Source organism: Sphaerodactylus townsendi, linkage group LG02 (assembly GCF_021028975.2).
Source record: "Sphaerodactylus townsendi isolate TG3544 linkage group LG02, MPM_Stown_v2.3, whole genome shotgun sequence".
Lineage (NCBI taxonomy): Eukaryota > Metazoa > Chordata > Lepidosauria > Squamata > Sphaerodactylidae > Sphaerodactylus > Sphaerodactylus townsendi.
The window spans coordinates 87,708,721-87,727,971 of NC_059426.1; the positions used below are offsets into that span (position 1 = coordinate 87,708,721).

General features: G+C 40.5%; 1 protein-coding gene across 2 annotated transcripts in view; it reads right to left on the reverse strand.

The window, feature by feature from the left end:
- The window catches only part of LMO1 (LIM domain only 1), a 138,865-nt gene extending 123,516 nt beyond the window's left edge, over positions 1–15,349 (reverse strand). Inside the window, exon 1 of one of the 2 annotated variants that reach the window (XM_048486296.1) lies at positions 14,592–15,349. In XM_048486296.1, coding sequence (XP_048342253.1) covers positions 14,592–14,613 — 22 coding nt within the window. In that variant the 5' untranslated portion in view covers positions 14,614–15,349. Of the gene's footprint in view, positions 1–6,832; positions 7,422–14,591 lie in introns of those variants that run through there. The other variant, XM_048486295.1, reaches the window with a different exon arrangement.
- Between the last annotated feature and the right edge of the window lie 3,902 nt (positions 15,350–19,251).

A 19,251-nucleotide genomic window follows, 5' to 3' on the forward strand; every position in this document is an offset into this window, starting at 1 on the left:
ACATGGCTTATGAATTCATGTGTGACAAGTGAGTGCAAACAGAGCTCATGAACTTCATTACTTTCCACTTCTGAATTTGAATTTAGGTTACAAACAACAATTTTAACACTATTTAGTTATTTCTTTCACTGTTTATACACTGATGATCAGAAATCTACTCAAGGTGGCTTATAAAAGCACATACTCACCAAACAGGAACAACAGTGCTAAATTTGAATGTGGGAGACCCAGATTCGAAACCCTTCTCAGCTACCAAGTTTGCTTAGTGATCTTAAACTAGCCACCATCTCACCTCTTAGGTTGCTGTGAGAGCAAGTACCAAACTTCTTGCAGGAAGGGGAGAATTTAAATTTACCAACAAATGATCAGTTCAAGTCTGATGTTTACTTTCACTGGGGGAAAAAAATCAAAATTGTTATCTGATAATTAAATAAAACAACTTCCACTAGGAAAATCGCATTTTACAGAGCACTTCTACCTCTGAACTTGAAATGTGAAGAACTAAAATGCTTCCCAAATGAAATCAATTAATCCTCCAACCGTGATAAATTCCTTAACCATTGGAGAGACAGATATTTCAGACTCTCTGACCCTTTATCACCAGACCTAATGGACTACTTTATTAATAATGTACTGCTCTTAAAAGGAACATTTTTTGAAGATTTTGTAGTTCCAGTGTTTCATAAGAGCAGCTACAGCAAATAGATTGATATTTTATCATCTCTTGTGAGTGTAGCATGAAAACTGAATGCCGGGTTGTGGAAAGATAAAAGTCTGTATTCCCATGCATTGGAGATTCTTCCATACTGCAGTTAAGTAAACCTCAAAATGTGCCCCTATACTTATTCTGTTCTGCAGAGTTGCACATTTTCTCCCCTCCCTAACAGTTAAAAGAAAAAATCCCAACTGTGTTCACATAGCAAACTCTTTTCTAACAGCACCACCAGAGAATTGTGCACAAATTTAAAGTGGAACTTGTACTCAGTTTTCACATGTGTTCGCTGCCCCAAAAAGATCTGATGAATAGGTTTGAAAGCTCAGACAATTAACCTAGTTCTACAGTTCTACTACAATTGGGCACAAGCATTTACCACTGTTTTCAATGATATTTGGTCACAAGAGTATCCTGAACACTGTTTTAAACTGCAAGATAAGGACGCTATCTTCAAATTACCTTTTCTATTGCACTTTGGTGCACCAACTGTTTTACAAGCTTTAGTTCATTCATCCTCACAAGTACCCCTTGAGGATTTTAATGTGGAGAGACAGACTGAGAAATACAAACAGACTCAAGCTTGGCCTAGGGACTCTGCAGTGTAGTAAAGTTGAGTTTTGAACTTCTGTAAACTGAGTATTTGAACCAGTGGAACACACTGGCTATTTGCTCACACAATCACTCCCAGTTGTTGGGAAAGCCAGTCTTTTCTTTGGGGTGATAAAAAATATTGATTAAAGGTGCCAATTAATGAAAATTCCTTCCTAGATAAATTTTCTTCTTAGAACTTACCACCCACAAAAGAAGGAGGAATTTGAGGACGGCATTCTAAAGGGAAAGAATTCTATTTGAGTCAATCAGAAAGTCCTGTTTTAATCACAAATCAAAACATTCTTCCTTACCTTCAAACATTATGCTATCAACATCCTTCTTATTCGTGTCATATTAAGTTTGATTTTTGGCAGAAATTTTGATCACAGGTGTTACCAACTTGATACATTATACATTAAGACCCCAAATACTTTGTGAAAAAAGCCAATTACATGTTTTTCTAACGTTTTTGCCACCAGTCAAAGTCTAGTGATAAATGTGGGCAAAATATTTGTTTGGTACTCCATCATGCTTTGCCAGGATTCAGTACCTGCCTATTTCTATTACGTTTCACCACTGACAATACTTTTTTTAAAAAAAGGGCTAAACACAATAGATGGATAAGGATATGGCTAATTTTAAACATGTACCTTTCTTCTTCCTGATCCTGCAGGATATAATTTCCTGAAATGGCTAGGTCAATGCAGTCTCCATTGCAGCTCATCCTAGTCTGTTTTTTTATTTGACACATATGATCACAGATTATTTTTACCAGGTCACCTCCTGGAAATCTGTCCAAAGCAAAAGTTACTCTTCCTTATAGGAAGGCAAAAGTCACACAGAACCTTCAGATTGATCTGTACATAAAGTTCTATGTAAATATTACTTTTATCAAAAAGAACAGGCTCAGGCAGTGTTTCAGATGACATTTTAAAGCAATTTCCTAGTATGTCTGTCACCTGGTTCTTATCTTTTCTCTCAGTATCAATATGCAGGTATTTCCACTGTCCAGTATCAACATAATTTCTTCCCATCCTAAGCCTGTATTTATCCTAGAAGTGCCTTCTTAAATCCCTATAAGTGTTATAAATAGTGTCTTATATCAACTGGATTGTCCTTGCTTGATCAAGTTATCTGCAAGCTTTGACCTGCTTTATTATATGCAAAATTGACCCCAACATCAAGTGTTGTGGTTCTGTTAACTGCTCCTGCTCTTTCCTACCACTTTAAATTACCTTTATTCTCTTTCTTTGCAATGGCTATGGCCATGCCAATCATCCTCTTATTCTACAACCAGCTGGTGCTTCCAACGCCAGCCGTTTCTGCAGTCCCCTTCATCCATGTCTAGCGCATGTTTCTGTCTTTATGCGTTCGTATCTAGATACTTTCTTATCTAGTATTTTGCAAACAAAATTCTAAATCCATTGTGAAAGAAAAGGGTTTTTTGTTCGAGTTCTCCTCAAGTAATTAAATTTCCTGCAAAATCTAAACTGCTTTTTTAATATGATCAAGAAACGTGCGCGTGAAGTGCCATCAAGTCACAGCTGACTTATGGTGACCCCATAGGGTTTTCAAGGCAAATGATGAAGCAGAGGTGGTTGGTCATTGCCTTCCTCTGCAAAGTCTTCCTTAGTGGTCTCACATCCAAGCACCAACCTTGTTTAGCTTCCAAGAGCTGATGAGATTACCCGATACTATACCATTCCACAACTGATTTAAAACATGCACCCCTGCAAATAGTTTGTTTAAAAACATGTGCAGCTTACATTCCCCTTAAAAAACAGAATAAATCAACTGAAACGAACAAATGCATACAAGATATCTAGTTGACATTTTGAATTTTGGATTCTAACACAGGAACCTTGAACTTCCACATATAGGATTTTAACGCTAAATCTGATTTTTGTATAGGTTTCCACTTGACACAGGAGTGGTTTGTGATAATACTCACATTTCAGTGTTTGAACTTTGCTGATATCTACAAAAGCAGTTTCTCTCCGTAAAAGCAATGTCCCTCCAAAACATACGCTCCACAAATTGAAAGCTTAAATCAAAATTAAGAAAGCACTTCTAAATTTTACCCCACTTCTACAATTTCAGTTCTTTCTACTACCAGTAGTACAGTTCATTCTCAAATGTTCAACCACCTCTGTAAACTTTCCACTATTTCCGCACGTAGGACTCCCCCCTTGTCATTCAGTTTCTCTTGTTTCTTTCTCCTGCTGCTTACAAGTATGGTAGAGGTTTACACAATTTATCACAGTTAAGACTTTGTAACAATTTTCACACACAGGTTGTAAATAATTTGCCAACCTTCTGTAAAATCCCTATGATCTCACAATAATTACCTACACATTTTGTCTGTGATAAACTCCCTCTAAAAGACAAAAGTTTTCAAGAACTGGATTATACAATGCTGTCAGCCAATCCATAAGGTAACAAAACAAAATAATTGGATTTGAGTCAATATTCTCAATTTTTGAATCAATAAGATTAAAGCAGATTAAAGTTAAGAAATTAGTTTAACAGATTTGTGGATCATTAAAATGGCACTCAATTCGGGGAAGGGTCAAATACCTGAAATACATCCTCTACCATACAGTGAAATGTTTTATTTCATATTTGGGAATTTTTTAGGAAAAATAGAATCAGTTTTCCCAGATTTTTCCACAAAGATAAATTCAGTCAGTTTTATTACGGCCATTAGGCCAGCAAACACAAAGATAAATTTAATTCTCTGCCTCAATTGGAATGTCCCTTGATAATTTTTGTACCAATCTCGGGCATAGTTTTGAAAGTCCTGTTGATTTCTTCAAGCCCAAAAAGCAAGTGACAGTGTGCACAATTTCATCTTTGATATTTTTCATGAAGCTTTGACACCAAGTTCTGTCTCAGACATGCAACACCTTCAATTAAGTGTGAACTAAAAAGGACAAGTAACCACAAACAGAGGAGCTGTTGCTTTCCTTTGAACAAACTCTTTCAAATTCTGAAGGGAAAAAAAGAAATTAGCACAGTTAGCATGAACAGTAAAAAATAAAGTCAATGCCAAATATTTCTTATTTATAAGGTCACAGACCAATTCTAAGCATCTTTACAGGCAAGCAAGTTGCACCGAGTTCAATGGGATTGCCTTCCTGATAAATACGCTTAGGAACATAAACTTCTATTTTATGACTCTCAAATGAACTTCATAGATTTACTTTATTAACTATTTAAAGTTTATTTTGATCAAGAGCCTTTGATCATTCAGCAAACTATGAGATTCAGAAACTGAACCCTTTGAAACACATTTGAGAACAGAATTTTTCTATTATTTTGAAAAGAAAAGAGTAGTAATCTGAAAGACACACCCCTGCGGGCCAAGGGATGGACCCGCCCGCTCAGCCTACCTTTGAACATACCCCAAAGAAATAACACATGACAACTTTTGTGGGTAAAGATTATCTGTGAATACGTTCATGTACTGTTGTATCTAATAAAAAGGTTTTGCAGGTTTTCACAAAACTTTGAAAGCATGGAAAAGCTGTTTGGCTGAAGTCAAATGTGGTGCAAAAGAAATTAATGACTGTACCACTGATAACAATACCTCCATCACACCACTTTTAACTATTTTTAAAGTTATGTTGATTTCCAAGGACCTTTTGGTTCATATTTATCTATTTGGTCCTTTCCATATGGACAGTCCAGTCATATGCTTTTGGAGAAGTTTGTTTTCTAAGTTGCACAACATTGGTCACACAGCCAAGGAGAACTGAATTCAGATATTTCAGTCCTCACATAATTCAAAATTCTAAGCTGAAGCCTTCAGTTGCCAGTATATTATCAGTTCAATACAAGATGTTTAAGAGATGCTGTAATACATTGAAGATAACATCAAAAGTTGTTTAAAAAAACAAACGCTGAAGTGACCTAACGCATCTCAAAGCATAGTGCACTTATTAGAGGCTAGAAATGAAATGCAGCATTTCTTTTTTAGTGTTCTGTGAACAGGTTAGGTCATAATGGCAGCATACAGAAAATTACACTCAGTGATGACAGTTCATGTCATGCATTAAGAGGTGAAAGACTTCAAATGAGCTGTGGACACCCACAGAATTCCTAAAGCTTCTACCGTTTCTAAACACACCAATGAGAAATCTGTTGTTTTAGAAATGGTAGTTATCTATCTCCCTAAATGTCAGGTACTATTTTAGCCATGAGCCAGCTCCACCCCTCTGTTATCCTCACTTCATAAAAGGGACATTAAGAACAACTGGTTTTGGTTGATGCTACAAACTAGTGATGTTGACAATCAACCAAGATAATACAATGTATCACTGTAACTTAATCTGAGCTGTTTTAACCACATGAAAAGTTAAACCCTGCACTTTCCCTAACAGTAGTACTAATACATTTCAGTGAGAAAGAAGAATTGGGGGTGTTGACCTGCCCTGCAATACTATGCTTCTTTTCACCCCCTCCACCTACCAGGATGAATGCTATCCAGCAACAGATAGTAAAACAGTCAGTCACATGCAAGAGGTGCCACTTCCAAAGTACAAAAGCCAGCATGGTCAGTTGACATTGCTACACACAGAACTGACATTTACGTGAATGTTCAGCACCAGCCTGGAAGGGCTTCCTTCCTTGCCTTGTGACACTTTGCAAAGAAAAGGGGACAAAGCTAAAGGGGGAAAGGAAACTTTCAAAGTCAGCCTTCCTTAGTTTCCTCATTGTATTCCAGGCACAAAATGCCCTATTTGACCCATGAACTTGTTGAACAATCCTGCTTCACAGGTCCTTCATCACTAGCAAAATGACATGCGAGGCTTATCAAGACTGTCATTTTCCTCACTGACCACGACTTTCCTAGGAAACGACCAATGTGAGTTGTATAGCACAGGGAGTACAACAGTCACACACAACTACGTCAACCATGCCACAGCTTCTACCGCTTTCCAATTTGTGCAATCTTTATGGGCTTCAGAATTGTTTAAAAGACAGAAGACTATCCCAGGCTCCTCGGAGATCATTCATTCAGCCAGGCACACGAACACAGAATGACCCACTCCTTCTACATAATGATTCTTCCAGCAGCCCAGTGGTAATTTCTTAAAGCCCATTTAGAAAGTCTATTATTTGCTGTCATAATGTTTTCAGCCACAAAGAAAGTGAAATGTGAGAGGGAGAAGATGCCTTAAGATCCTCCCCAACTAACAGCTAGGAGAGAAAGGGAAAGACTAAAAAAATATGTCACAAACTGACGTGGAGAAGGGCTCCAACTTGCAAGCAAAGCCAAGCCCAGAAGCTTCTTAAATTAAGCAGTATTAAACTTGTATCCCTCTACTAGAGTAAGCCCTGCTGGGCTGCTTTACTTTTTTCCCTTCCCCCAGAGCAGCAGAGCAAGCATGCTGCTGTATCCAGCAGGGACACATAAGGCACCGGAGGCAAGAGAGTTATGCACCTTTCAGGTCCATTTACAGCATGTAAAGAACATCCGCAAATATGCTGAGCCCTGCTCAAGGAATCTCTCCGCTCACCTACCGTCCTCCTTGTCCAGCACCATCATCTCAGGGTTCACAGGAAGTCTGGGTCCAGATGCTCCGTCTCCAATTGCCTCCGCTCACGGGAGAAAAGAACTAGCCTACGTGGGAGCCCAAGATGAGCTGCTATGGCTCAGCTGATTGTCCTTTAGCAACGAGAGAGCTCTAATTATCCAGTTGTCCAGCTTTTAACCTAGATTGCACTCAGTTAGAATTACCTTCAGAAATGAAGCACTTTGCAGATACAAAAGCCGCCTCACCTACTTTTGTACCTCGGAATTGTAAGGAACTAAAACTGCAATTTAGAAAAAAGGGGGGATCAGAGCTGCTTCTTTGGTTCTCACCTTCTAAATGGCTCAATTTGCACAGTATAATCTGTTTTAATGTAATTGCATTTGATAGCCCATAACCTTGGCTGTTGCAACTATACAGCTTTCAGCCTTACAAAGTGTTTTCCCCTTGGATTTAAGCTGAATCTCAATCTAAAATTACACTCCAAGGGGGAGGGGAAGGAAAATATCTAAGCCTAGCTACTGCTGCCTCTGCCTCTCCATTTGTGTGAGCTTTGCACCCTTGCTGCCGAATAAATGCACTCATTTCCCAGGGACCCCCGCTTATTCTTCTGTCAGGCTTTAATGGAGAATTTAAAGCTTTTCAGCTCAGCAGCACCACCTACAGCCCAGATATACCTATAACCCACTGTACAGTATTTCTATTAACTTTGTCCTTTTTTTTGGTGCTCTCCATTTTCATTACATTAGATTTACTAGTGATTTGATTGAGCGTACCTTTAATATAATGCTCAGAAGGAATTTAAAAAGCCCTTTCAGTATCTGAACAGTAAAGTTTCCATCTGAATTCTTTATTTTATTTATACAAACAAATCTCCCGTAAGCAAGTCCTGCTTACCAGCTTGCTTACTTTGAAAATAGCAAATTAAAATTCATCATTTTGAAACAAAAGTTTTCTACGTAGTAATCATAGGTTTTTAAGACTAAATTTACCCTATGTTTTGTTGAAAAGATAAAGCCCACAACTGAAAATGTCCTCGTCTCATTTGCAGTAAGAACTATTGGGTGGGTGGGGAGGGTGGTCAGCATTTTCCCACGCGGAGGTTATTCCTTCTCACAAATTTTCAACTGTAAGTTATTATGTCATGAGCAGACTTCACACAGCAGGAACAAGAATCTAACACTCCTAATGTGTGTGTGTGTAAAGTGCCATCAAGTTACAACCAATTTATGGCAACCCTTTATGGGGTTTTCAAGGCAAGAGTCTGACTAACGCAGGTCGCTCGCCATTGCTTTCGTCTGCATAGCAAATCTGGTATTCCTTGGTGGTCTCCTATCCAAATAATAACCAGGACCGCCCCTGCTTTGCTTCAATGATCTGTCAAGATCAGCCTTGCCAGGGCCATCCAGGTCAGAGCATCCTAATACCATTGTCCTATTTTCTTTTATCTCTTAATAACAATTTAGCATCTTCCTTTCTAAAATCACTTTCAGTATTTCCATAATACATGCCATTGACAAGCTATGTAACATTTGCAAAGGTTCATTTTAATCTAGAGCTTGAACTCTTGGGTAGGCTAGGTGGAGAATTAGGAGACTTTTAATCCAGGATTTATACTGCAATATCCCTTGATATAAAGAAGGCGAGGAGGCCTTTCGAACAATCTCTCCAGTCATTCCACTATTTCAAGCTGGGTCTTTTGTGGCAGCTGACATTGCAGATGACACCCAAATCTGAACCGAAACATTTTATAGCTATCCAAACAAAGTCACATTCTGAAAAGATGAGTATGTGTATTTCTATCAGAAGAATGGAGGGTTAGACTTAGAGAATGGGGGTCTTAAATACTCACCACCAAAGAACAGGTTTCTGACTGCTTTTTTAATCCAAGAAAACATTTTATCCCAGTTTCCACGATACTTCTCCCTCTCCTTTACAACTGATACAAGAGTAACCTTTTAAAAGCATGATAGGAAGCTCTAGCCAGATACCCTTAATACCTATTTTAATTAGATTCCTTATCCTTAACTCAAATGGCTTTGCCTTTCCTCTTCATTTTGAATGCTTAATCCTAACAGTCCTTGAATGTATTTGATGCTAAATATACCATTTTGCTTGGAGAATAATTTTATTCAGTACTGAAAACTTCCATTCCCATTCAACTACTAGCTATTTGCTAAGAAAAATATAGAATGCTCTAGCAAAAGTACCACAATTTTAAATAGGACTTCTATAACATGATCCTAAAAGGCACTGATTCTGGAAGCTAGGCCCTCATCGATACCAACAAATCTACTCATCAACAGCATGAATCGGGTGTGTCTAAAATCCATTAAATTTTCTGACAATGCTACTTGAAACTTTTAAAATGCACTAACTAAAGTAGATTTACAATCATTTAGATGGATCTGAAGTGGTTACGGGGTTTTTTTTGCTAATCACAAAGGCAAATATAACACTTCTGTAGCACAGTGTTACACTTACGTATCTGACAAATCATCATAGAGTCGAGAACCAAAGTCTCACTCTTTAAACCACCAAACTTATTTTAGCAATATCACTTCAGATATATATTTAAACTTACAATCTTTCACAGTTGTAGTTTTCTAAATGCATTCCATTGTTTTAGAGATAGTTGTAACTACCATAAAGAACAGCACTCCCAAATAAACAATCTATTCATTTCACTTCCACTGAAGTAATTTAAACTTCTCATTCACTTTAAATTGAATTATTAGGCTTTTAAAGAAATGTTCCCTAAAACGCTAATAGATTATGAGCACAATCCAATCAAAGGGAAACAATCCCATCATTTTCAGTGTAAGAGTCAAGCACTGAAATCAAGTGGACAAAGTGCTTAACTTTGTTTGGATTGTGTCTGAAATTATTAGCCGAACTTCTTTAGTTAAACAAAGCATTATAGCAGATCACTATAATTCTGTATCGAACACATTAACTGAAAACAGATTCTATTCTTTGAAATTCAAGTAGGAAGTCCCTTCACAAAAATGAAAATGTGAGACTTTTATTTTTTAATTATGATTTTAACCACCCTAAAAGAGAAAAAATGCTTCTCAGTATCACATTCTATTATATTAGCCTCATTGCATCATATTATTTTTGACATATAGGAAGTGATGTTGCCTCGCTGACACAACTTGACATTGTGCCAGGACATATCAAATCAGGAATGTGACACTCTGGTCTGCCAGTTCTTTCTCCATATTTAGAATGTTATTCTATTATATTCCAAACCCCTACTTCTATTGGAATGAATATCTACCAAGAATACAAGGCAAAACATCCCACTTGTTAATGGTGACACCTGCATCATTTATTCTGCCACAGGGCCGGGATTCTAATTATCCATTGACCAAAAGGCTCAGAATCCTCCAGTGTTCCGCCTGCATCTAATTACTCCCCACCTAGTTCTTAGCAGCCCCCCTTTCCCAAAACTAATGCATTGCAATATTTACCTAACTGAAGAACAACTTTTGAACTGCATTGTTCCAGATTTTCTAGAATGATGGGCTTCCAAGGAGTAGTTCATCAGTGTACTCCACAAGATTCATGATGACCTCAGTACTCACTTAGGTGAAAGCAACTTTTATTTCAGAAGTTTCTAACAATTTTTTAAAACAATAGCAGCTTCTCTTTATCTGAAATGATAAGATTTAGAGATAAGTAACAAGTTGACCTGTGTCAATAAAAGCACGGAAATGTTCACAAGCAACATAGTTCCATTATGATTTTCTAGGACACTCTGGTAAGACAGTTCAATCACCAACAATACTTTTCTTGCATCCCATTTTAACATGCAATGATACAACATTCTTTTTAATGTTCACAGATCAACAACAAGTAAGAGAAAAGTGAGAGGAAGACTATGAAAGAGTGGTGTAAAATGACCCATGTGCCAATGGAAAAAGACGTTATGTCCCTAATTTCTCTGACACATTTTAAAAGGCACAATTTCACCGCTGGAATAACTTCCTTACAAACAATTCTGAAAAATTTCCCAGGCACCACTTCAGTTCGTTACTCTGATCTCCACATCCCTCTCATCAGGGGTTTGTTCCTTAACATTTCTTCTTTTTAAGTGCATCCCATTCTAATTTCCTCTTTACCTTCACTATCATCCCCATTATTTCCTTTTATATAGTCATTCATGAGAGCTCCTGGAATGAGGGCTGTTGAGAACTGTCTGGATAATCAATGTTTCTAGTTCCACTTCCTTATACCATCATCATTCCAGCCCCTGAGCTCCTTATGTTTAATGAGTATGTCTGCAATACTTGAAAGAACCCAAATACCCCCATTAGGAAACTCTCTTTAGATCTCAGTCTTCCCTCGTAGCTCACCTGCTTCCCTTACTACCTCTGTGGAGGCAGCATCCTGCTGTTTGACCCGTCAATCAGATTTAAGCAGATATAGGCTAGCAGGCACCCTTTGGCAAAAAAGGGGAAAAAAGTTAAGGCAGGACAGAACATCACCCACTTATTTATAAAAAGGAAAAGGGGGGGGGGGAGTCCTGATTCTTCTCTAGTTAAGCAAAATTTGTAACATCTTGCCATTGCCAGGATAATTTGGTGCAGCTCAAATATCAGAATCAGAGCAGATGGAAATGCAAGTGAAATCCCAGAGGAACAAAACAGCAATGAATTAACCTTGCTTAATTATACTGACATTATTTAACCTCTTACATCTTTGTCTTTAGGGGAGTATACAAGGGGGAACTTTTTTTATTCATATGATAGTTACCATGGGGATTCTAGACCCAAGCCTAAATTATCTTAGCCCAAAGATACTGCTATTAAGCTTGAGGGCCAAGGCTTATGTTTTGATCACACTTAAATGTTTAATTCCTAGGCACGAACAATCCATTCTTAGGAGCCAGCACTGAATTTTTAGAAACAGGGTCACAAAAAGACGTTACTGGCAACAGGGGCACCAGTTTTGGTATCTATACAGCTAGAAATACTAGCCCTGCAAACTGAAAATTCTACAAATATATTTCAGATTCCAAGAAGACAGTTCGGCAGAGATGAGAAAACACTTTTACTGGGCAGCAATAGCAAGTTTAAGTATGTAGGCAACCATGTGCTTGAGATACTACTATGACTACAAGCTGCACGGGAACAGAAAGCATCTTAAAACCAGCAATCATCTGACACAGCTTTCTCACATGCCTGACCCAAATCACAGGTGTGTTCATTGATGTTCACAGGTCTGGCCCATGGTGGGAAGGCACAGACACAAACGCAGGCATGGGATCTAGTTCACCCCACTGGTGCTTATATCAAATTGGTTCCCAGCTTTCATGGGATATAGCGCTAAAGCATAAGTTTTTATAAGGAGTACTTTCATTTTTCCCTACTTGAATATAGTTCTTCAAAAGTAGAAGCATACAAAAACAAAGCAGAAAAGGAATTTTTAAAACAGCAATGACAGTCTCGCAAACACAACGACAACGCTATCATGGAGGAATTTCATAGATCAAGAGACTTGTCATGAAGATAAAAAGTTGTTGTCAGTTAAGTTTACTCTGAAGAACACAAATCCATGACCCCAGCTGAACTCCTCCCCACAAGAAAAAGCATTCATTATAGCAAAAAGAGGCACCCTATTTCTGATGTGATCTCCGGTCCTCATCCCACATATCACAACCACACTAAGCCTGAATTCTGTGTACTGATGCAAGTGTACTGATACAAGTAAACCTTGCTGGAAAACAATGCAGTAACTTCTATATATGCTCACACTGGTTGTAATGAAAAGTTAATTTGGGATGAAGGAGGAGTTATATGGCGGAAGACAGGAGCTCCTCTGAAGCTTTTTTCCAGCTTTTTTCTACCCTTCCCAATCCCAACCTTTTGAGTGTAAGAAGGAGGGAGGACAAAATAAGATCCATGTTGAAACATCAGTTCTGGTAAGAGTTATTCTCAAAGAGGATCTCAAAATAATTTGAATGAGAAATGCTCATCCATTGAGATGGCATCTCTCCAGTTATGATCAGAAAGAGAAATTAGCAAAGAAATCACTGTTCACACCACATCCAAGACATTAAAAATCTAACCTCAGACCTTGTCACAAGTCCACTAGTTAATTACAACCAGTCTGGATTTGGCACCAAAAGTTCTCCTAACAATAAGCAAGCTCCATTGTCAATTCTTCATATGTTTGTTTATGTTCACATTTAGCATCTTTACAAGTAATATTTATTAACACTCTGGTGTACACCTTTAAAAGCATAATGGGTGAAGGCACCATGAGTTGTCTGGGCACATCTGGAATATATTGACAAGCGGCTGTATTAAAATTATTTTTTGTGAAATCACAAAAGGTGAAAGCAAAGTACAAAAATTATTTGGAAGCTCCAAGTGAGCAAACAATGTAAACTCCGACAAGAAGCCGGTTTTAAAAAGTAATTTTCCAGGAAAGAAAGTTGCTGAGGTTGTTCTGGCCAATGGTTCAGTTGCAAGATTTCTTGGGGGGCGGGGCAGGAATCACTAAATGGAACCGGGACTAAGCCAGATGACCTTGTTGTGTTTGTGGTTTCAAAAGTGCTGCTTTATGAACAAAAAGTGGCACAAATTATTGCCCAAAAGCACTACAGCCAGGCCTGAAGTTCAAAATTACAGTTTAAATGGACGGCCGCTATTCTGAATTACCCGCCCTCGGTTCTCAATTCACAGAAACTTCCCAGGACGGAGTCCATCCATTTCTCAATGACTTCAGGAGGCAGCTTCGGAAAAGCTCCCTGCCCACCGCAGCCCCGGTTTCCCTCCCTCCTCGTAAGTAATTGCCCTTTTAATTAGCTTAGATACTCTTTAACCTTCGCCTCAACCCGCGCCTCTCATCGCTACGCCCCAAGTGAGCCCTGCCTGCATTTTTAGAGCGCCTGACAATAACCACATGGTCCCTCGAAAGTTACTTGCAGTCACTTCTCGCTCTCACTCCCATACAGACAAGCACCTTCCCGCTTCTCTCCCCCAATCCCGGCCTAAGACCCCCTTTAAAAAGAAAATCCTTTCCCATAATAAACCAAGGGGTCTTTTGTGAAGCAATTCGGCAAAGCCGCCAGCTTTTCCAATCCCTAATAGACTTTTTTTTTTCTTTTGGAGCAAGAGGAAAAGAAAACACGAAGGGGGGACGCGAAAAAAAAATCTGTTTAGAGACTAAGGAAGAGGTTAAACACCACAATAGGGAGACTGAGACGCTGGATAGGTCGGGCGGGGAGAATTTTAAAACAGTTCAACTAATAGGGGTTTAGCAAACAGGCGCGCTAATCCGCGGACAGACGGATATGAAGGCGAAAAGGAAAACGATCGAAGCACCAGGGACAAGCTGTTCCGATTAACATGAAAATATGTGCACAGCAGTGCAAGGGGGGGGGGGGGGGGCAAGCCGATCATATGGATCAGCGTTGGCCATCGGCGGCGCCGCCCTCCTGGAAATGCGCACACGCACACAAACACCCCCCCGAGTGCGCCTATTTGCACAGTAAGAGCGGGGACGCTCGGCGCACTTGCCAGAAATGCCCCCCTCATCTGCACGCACAGTAGCCGCTTCGCCTCAGCCTGCTGCTGAAGCTCGCCGGCTCGGACTGTCGGGCTGCGCAGAGCGCGGCCAGGCGGCGGCGGCGGCGGCGGCGGGGGGGGGGGGGCGTAGGGGAGGCACGGTCGCAGCCGCCGCCCCCCACCCCCTCCTGGCAGCTCGCCCTCCGCTCCGCGCTCCCCCGCACCTACCGTCTTCCTTGTCCAGCACCATTGTGGCGGGGATCGGCTGCCTCCGCCGTTCCGTCTCCGCGGCTGACTCGCCCTCCAAGCCGACGGCTGCTGTCTCTTCGGTCCGTTGGGAAAGAAGGCAGAGAGCGCCCGGGGAGAGGGTTTGCGAAGCGGGCCGCCGAGTGGAAAATGCACCCGACTCGTTCTCCCCTTTTTTTCCTCCGCTCTGGTCTTTGAGCACCCGCTCCTCAACACAGGCACAGCCCGGCCGAGCCGGCTGCAGTTGCACGACTTTTAACCTAGATCGCACTCAGCTAGAATTACAGGCGGCAAACCCCGAAGAGCATTTTCCCCCCGTTTTGTTTTTGCTAAGGCAGCGGTAGCAGCAGCAAGCTCAGGCACCCACCCTTCTTCTGGGGCTGCAACTCGAGTGCCAGTTTGGAAATGGCAAGCGCTAAAAAAGACAAGAGGGTAAGGGAGATGAATCAAGGTTTCGCCTGCTCTTTCTTTTCCCCTAACCTACATGCAGCCGGAGGGGGAAAAATACCCCGCTCTTACTGCAAGCGTATGACATCCGTCATAAAACCCTTTTTGCTGTTGCTACTGCACTCCTGGCCAAGCTTCTAAAGTGCTTTTCTCTTGATTTCACTCTAAATCTAAAATAATATTCAAAATGCGAGGGGGGGGGGGAAGGATGGGAAGATGCGAACCTATCACTGCAAGCAAATGCGCTGGCTTCTTTGCTGCCCTCTCTCTCTCTCTCTCTCCCCTTCTCGCTCTCTCCCTCTCTCAATTTATGTGCTTGCACTCTCCTGCTGCTGAATAAATGCACACATTTCCCAGGGACCCTCAGATTCCCCTGTTAATTAAATCAATTCATTATGCTCAGATCTGATTAGCAGCCCCCTTCCCCCCTCTTTGAATCAATTATTCAATACACAAACATAATTGCTTGTGCCAGAGGTGTCTAAGTATTAGCTTATTTAACTCCAAGGACACTAATTACCCCTAGGGCAAGGGAACTTTTCTCATTAATTCTGACAAAACACAAAAGCACAGTTAAAGTGTGCGTGTGGGTGGGGGTGGGGGTGAGCGCATATAAGAGTGAGAGAAAAGGGGGGGGGGTGTGTGTGAAGCGGGTAGCCGGGAAAAGAAGTATTGCTGACACACGTGCTACTGTATAAATAAGCTCTTCTTCCTACCAATTGCATTCGATTATTCCTCACATCCCTCCCCCCCCCCCCAACTTTCCAAAACTGGAAAGCAAGAGTTGCATTGCAATTAACTGAGGCGGGATGGCTGGGTTGAGAAGTATTTGCAAGTTGTCTTTTGCCCAACTTCAGGGTGTAAAAAGAGGACTGCAAAATAGCTGTGTTTATCTGAACAGACAACTGTGAAAAAATTCTATGCTTTCTGTTATACCCTCCCTCCCAAAAAGTGCTTTGAAGGAAATAGCCCCATGAAAGCAGCAAATGACACATAATTTAGTACGCAGTGGTAACTGTTGTGAATTGTTTACAGTCTGCACTAATGTCAGTGCCCACTATTTAATGTTCTTGCTTCCTACGTTTACCATATAATGGGCTTGATTTTCCATTAGCAGAAACTAGAGTGCTGAAAAGAGACTAGGCAGAACTAATACAAACTGAAACCGACAATTGTATGCAGGCATGTGCATACACCATCTCAGTCTTTCCTCCTCCCGACTTTTAAAAAAGAACTTGGTACTTGAAGTTGCCCATAGTATTTTCACATGAAATTCTGTTTGTTAGATTTTAAGAAGTTGCACTTAATTCTCTTTTTCCCCATCCACTTGTAACACATTATTAGCTGAGGTGTTCTTTAAAGGGTCTTACTGGCCTGTGCACAAGGCTATGATCCCCCCCCCCCTCAGGCAGTGCATGAGCTGATCCATTAATCCATTTGGCTCTCTGTATCAAGAAACGCATTAACTCTCCTCATCCGGGGGTCTCAGTTCATATCCCACCCCTACTTGCATCAGGCTCAGTTTCCTCATTGTCAGTTTAAGATGGTTCCTCCTGATGGGACACATTCAAATTTTAGACCTCTTGGGAAAACAAATCGCTACTATATGCTTCATTTCTAGGGCTTTCTTTTTCCTTTTTTGGCCCTATGCGGTCACATTCACCCATGTCGGGACTTCCATGATTAGAATGACTCATTTGGCAACTCTGCCCATTATCTTTAAAGCACACCTTGTCCATATCACTTAGAGCCAAAGAGGAAACCTGGCAAGATTGTTGCCAAGCAAGCTTAACTGAAGTACACTCGTTGCTTTTGCAAGTATAAATATGACTTGGAATATAGCACTGTGTTCCATTAGCTGAGGATGTGTTTCTATGCGCACAAGGATAAAATGTCTTCAGCTTTGTAACACAACAAACCCTGTTAATTTTCTCGTCTTTAATTTCCAACTGATGGCATATACTGCACCCACAGGAACCTGACCTGCTTAACTCAATGAATCACATTTTCAAAGAGCACAACAAAGCTGGAAGAAGTCCAAACCATGAAGAAATAATTTTTTCAGCAAGCTCTTTTACAATAGGATAAAACTTGTTGGGTTGATCCTATCCATGGAGCTTTCATTTGGACTGTTAAGCCAATCGTAGTAGATGGAACAGTTTCTTAAAATGCAGACTACTTGTGATTGGTTTGACAGGGGCAATGGTGATGGCAAGATCACCAAATTTAGGATTTCACCCGTGACCACAGTGATGTGAAAAGGTTTTTCTGCAGGAGCAAATCTTGTCTGATGGTCATGGTATATTAAACTTCCTTATGCTGAACTGGTCTATAGGGCCATCTAGTCCAGTATTTGCTCTGATCGGTTGACACCTTCAGGTCTCAGCAGAGATTGTTCTCTTCTTATCTGAAATTAACTACAGGTATTATCAACTGAGTCTAGAACTTTATGCCAGGCATACACTTTACCACTGCTCCATTGAGAAGTCCAACTCAAAGACTTACAGCTAGAACTCTAATACAGATAGAGCTGTAGAAAGCCAGCCTGGTATAGTGGCTAAGAACGGTGGACTCTAATGTTAAGAATGGGATTTGTTTCCCCACTCCTACACATGAAACCGGCTGGATGACCTTGGGCTAGTCACAGTTCTCTCAGAACTTTCTCAGCCTCACCTACCTCACAAGGTGTCTGTTGTGGAGAGGGGAAGGAAAGGTGACTATAAGCTGTTTTGAGACTCCTTAGAAGTAGAGAAAAGTGGGGTATAAAAACCAACTCTTCTTCCTCTTCCAAGACTGAATAAACTTCCCAGATAGACCAGTTTCTTCGGTTCAAAAGTGGGCATTCACAGCTGAATTCAGACTGCTGAAGAAGGTGGGTCCTTCTGTCCCTGGCATGAAGTCTGAAGCTCACAGCTTACTTGTCTTCCAGACTGTGTGGCATAGGATTGCCAACCTCCAGGTGCTATCTGGAGCTTCCCTGGAATTAAAACTGGTACCCAGACCACAGAGATCAGTTCCTGTGGAGCAAATGGCAGCTACTGAAGGTGGACTCTATGGCATCACATCCTTCAAGAGCTCCTTCCCCTCCACAAACTCTGCCCTTCCTAGGCTGTAGCCTCAAATTGCCACACATTTCCCAAACCAGAACTGGCAACCCTACTGTGGCAGCAGCTTTTCAAGGTTGGAAACACAAGCCATAGGTTGTGCAGGGCAATGGCCTTGCTGTCTCTCCTGGAACATGAAGATAAGTGCTATAGTGCCCAGAAGAGCTATAGGTGGCACATCAGAAAGATGTGGCTCCTGAGGCACTGAACAAGTATTACTGTCTCAGAGTATAAGTGTGTGGAAATTTTGGAAGGCTGTATGGATATGCTTAAGTTATCTGACTTCCAGAGAAGTCTGAAGTGATGATGATCAACAGATCCTCTGGTCTGAGGACATAAAAGCATATTTCACTGGGAGAGTTTGGCTGTAGAATTGCAGCATTACTTTGCCCAGAGCTTCATGCTTCACCAGAAACTAGGATCTCTTTTCACCATTTCTGCCTGGTAAAAAGCTTAGCAGCCTTTCTTTGTTTCCAAGTTCAATGACATCATTGATACCCTCATAACCCCAAGACTGCGTAGTTTGGGTTCGCCAATGGAATGCATTGTAACTGTGCAGTGTTGTGGGTATAGATACAATTGGTACAATACAAGACAATTTGTTTACTTGAAAAGAATTAATCATTTGAAATTCTCCCCGCTAGTGGTCTGCATTGTTTCAGTTTCATGTTGAATATAAGGTACAATTCATGTAAGACAACTTTATAGTTTGGATTCAATCATATGCAGGTTTACATTGGCTGCACAAGCACACCTTTGTAGATGAACCAAACTGCGTTCTAAGGTCATTGCTTTTAAAATTTCTTAGGTCTAGTTTTGCCTGTAATCTAAATGCATACTGAATGATTTACGTGATTTACATCATCACCCTGCATTGACTGGGAAAAGTGTACTTACACTGAATATACCCTCTCTCACACACATATACCAATACTGGTTATGTGAATTCAGCTTGATACATCATCAGTTGTAGTTTCAAATAGATCTCTAGTGTTATCTGGTTGGAAGATTCATTTTCAATAATCTTGCATACATTTTTAATTAAGTGCTTACAAAATGTAACAAATGATCTTAAAATAATAAATTTGAAA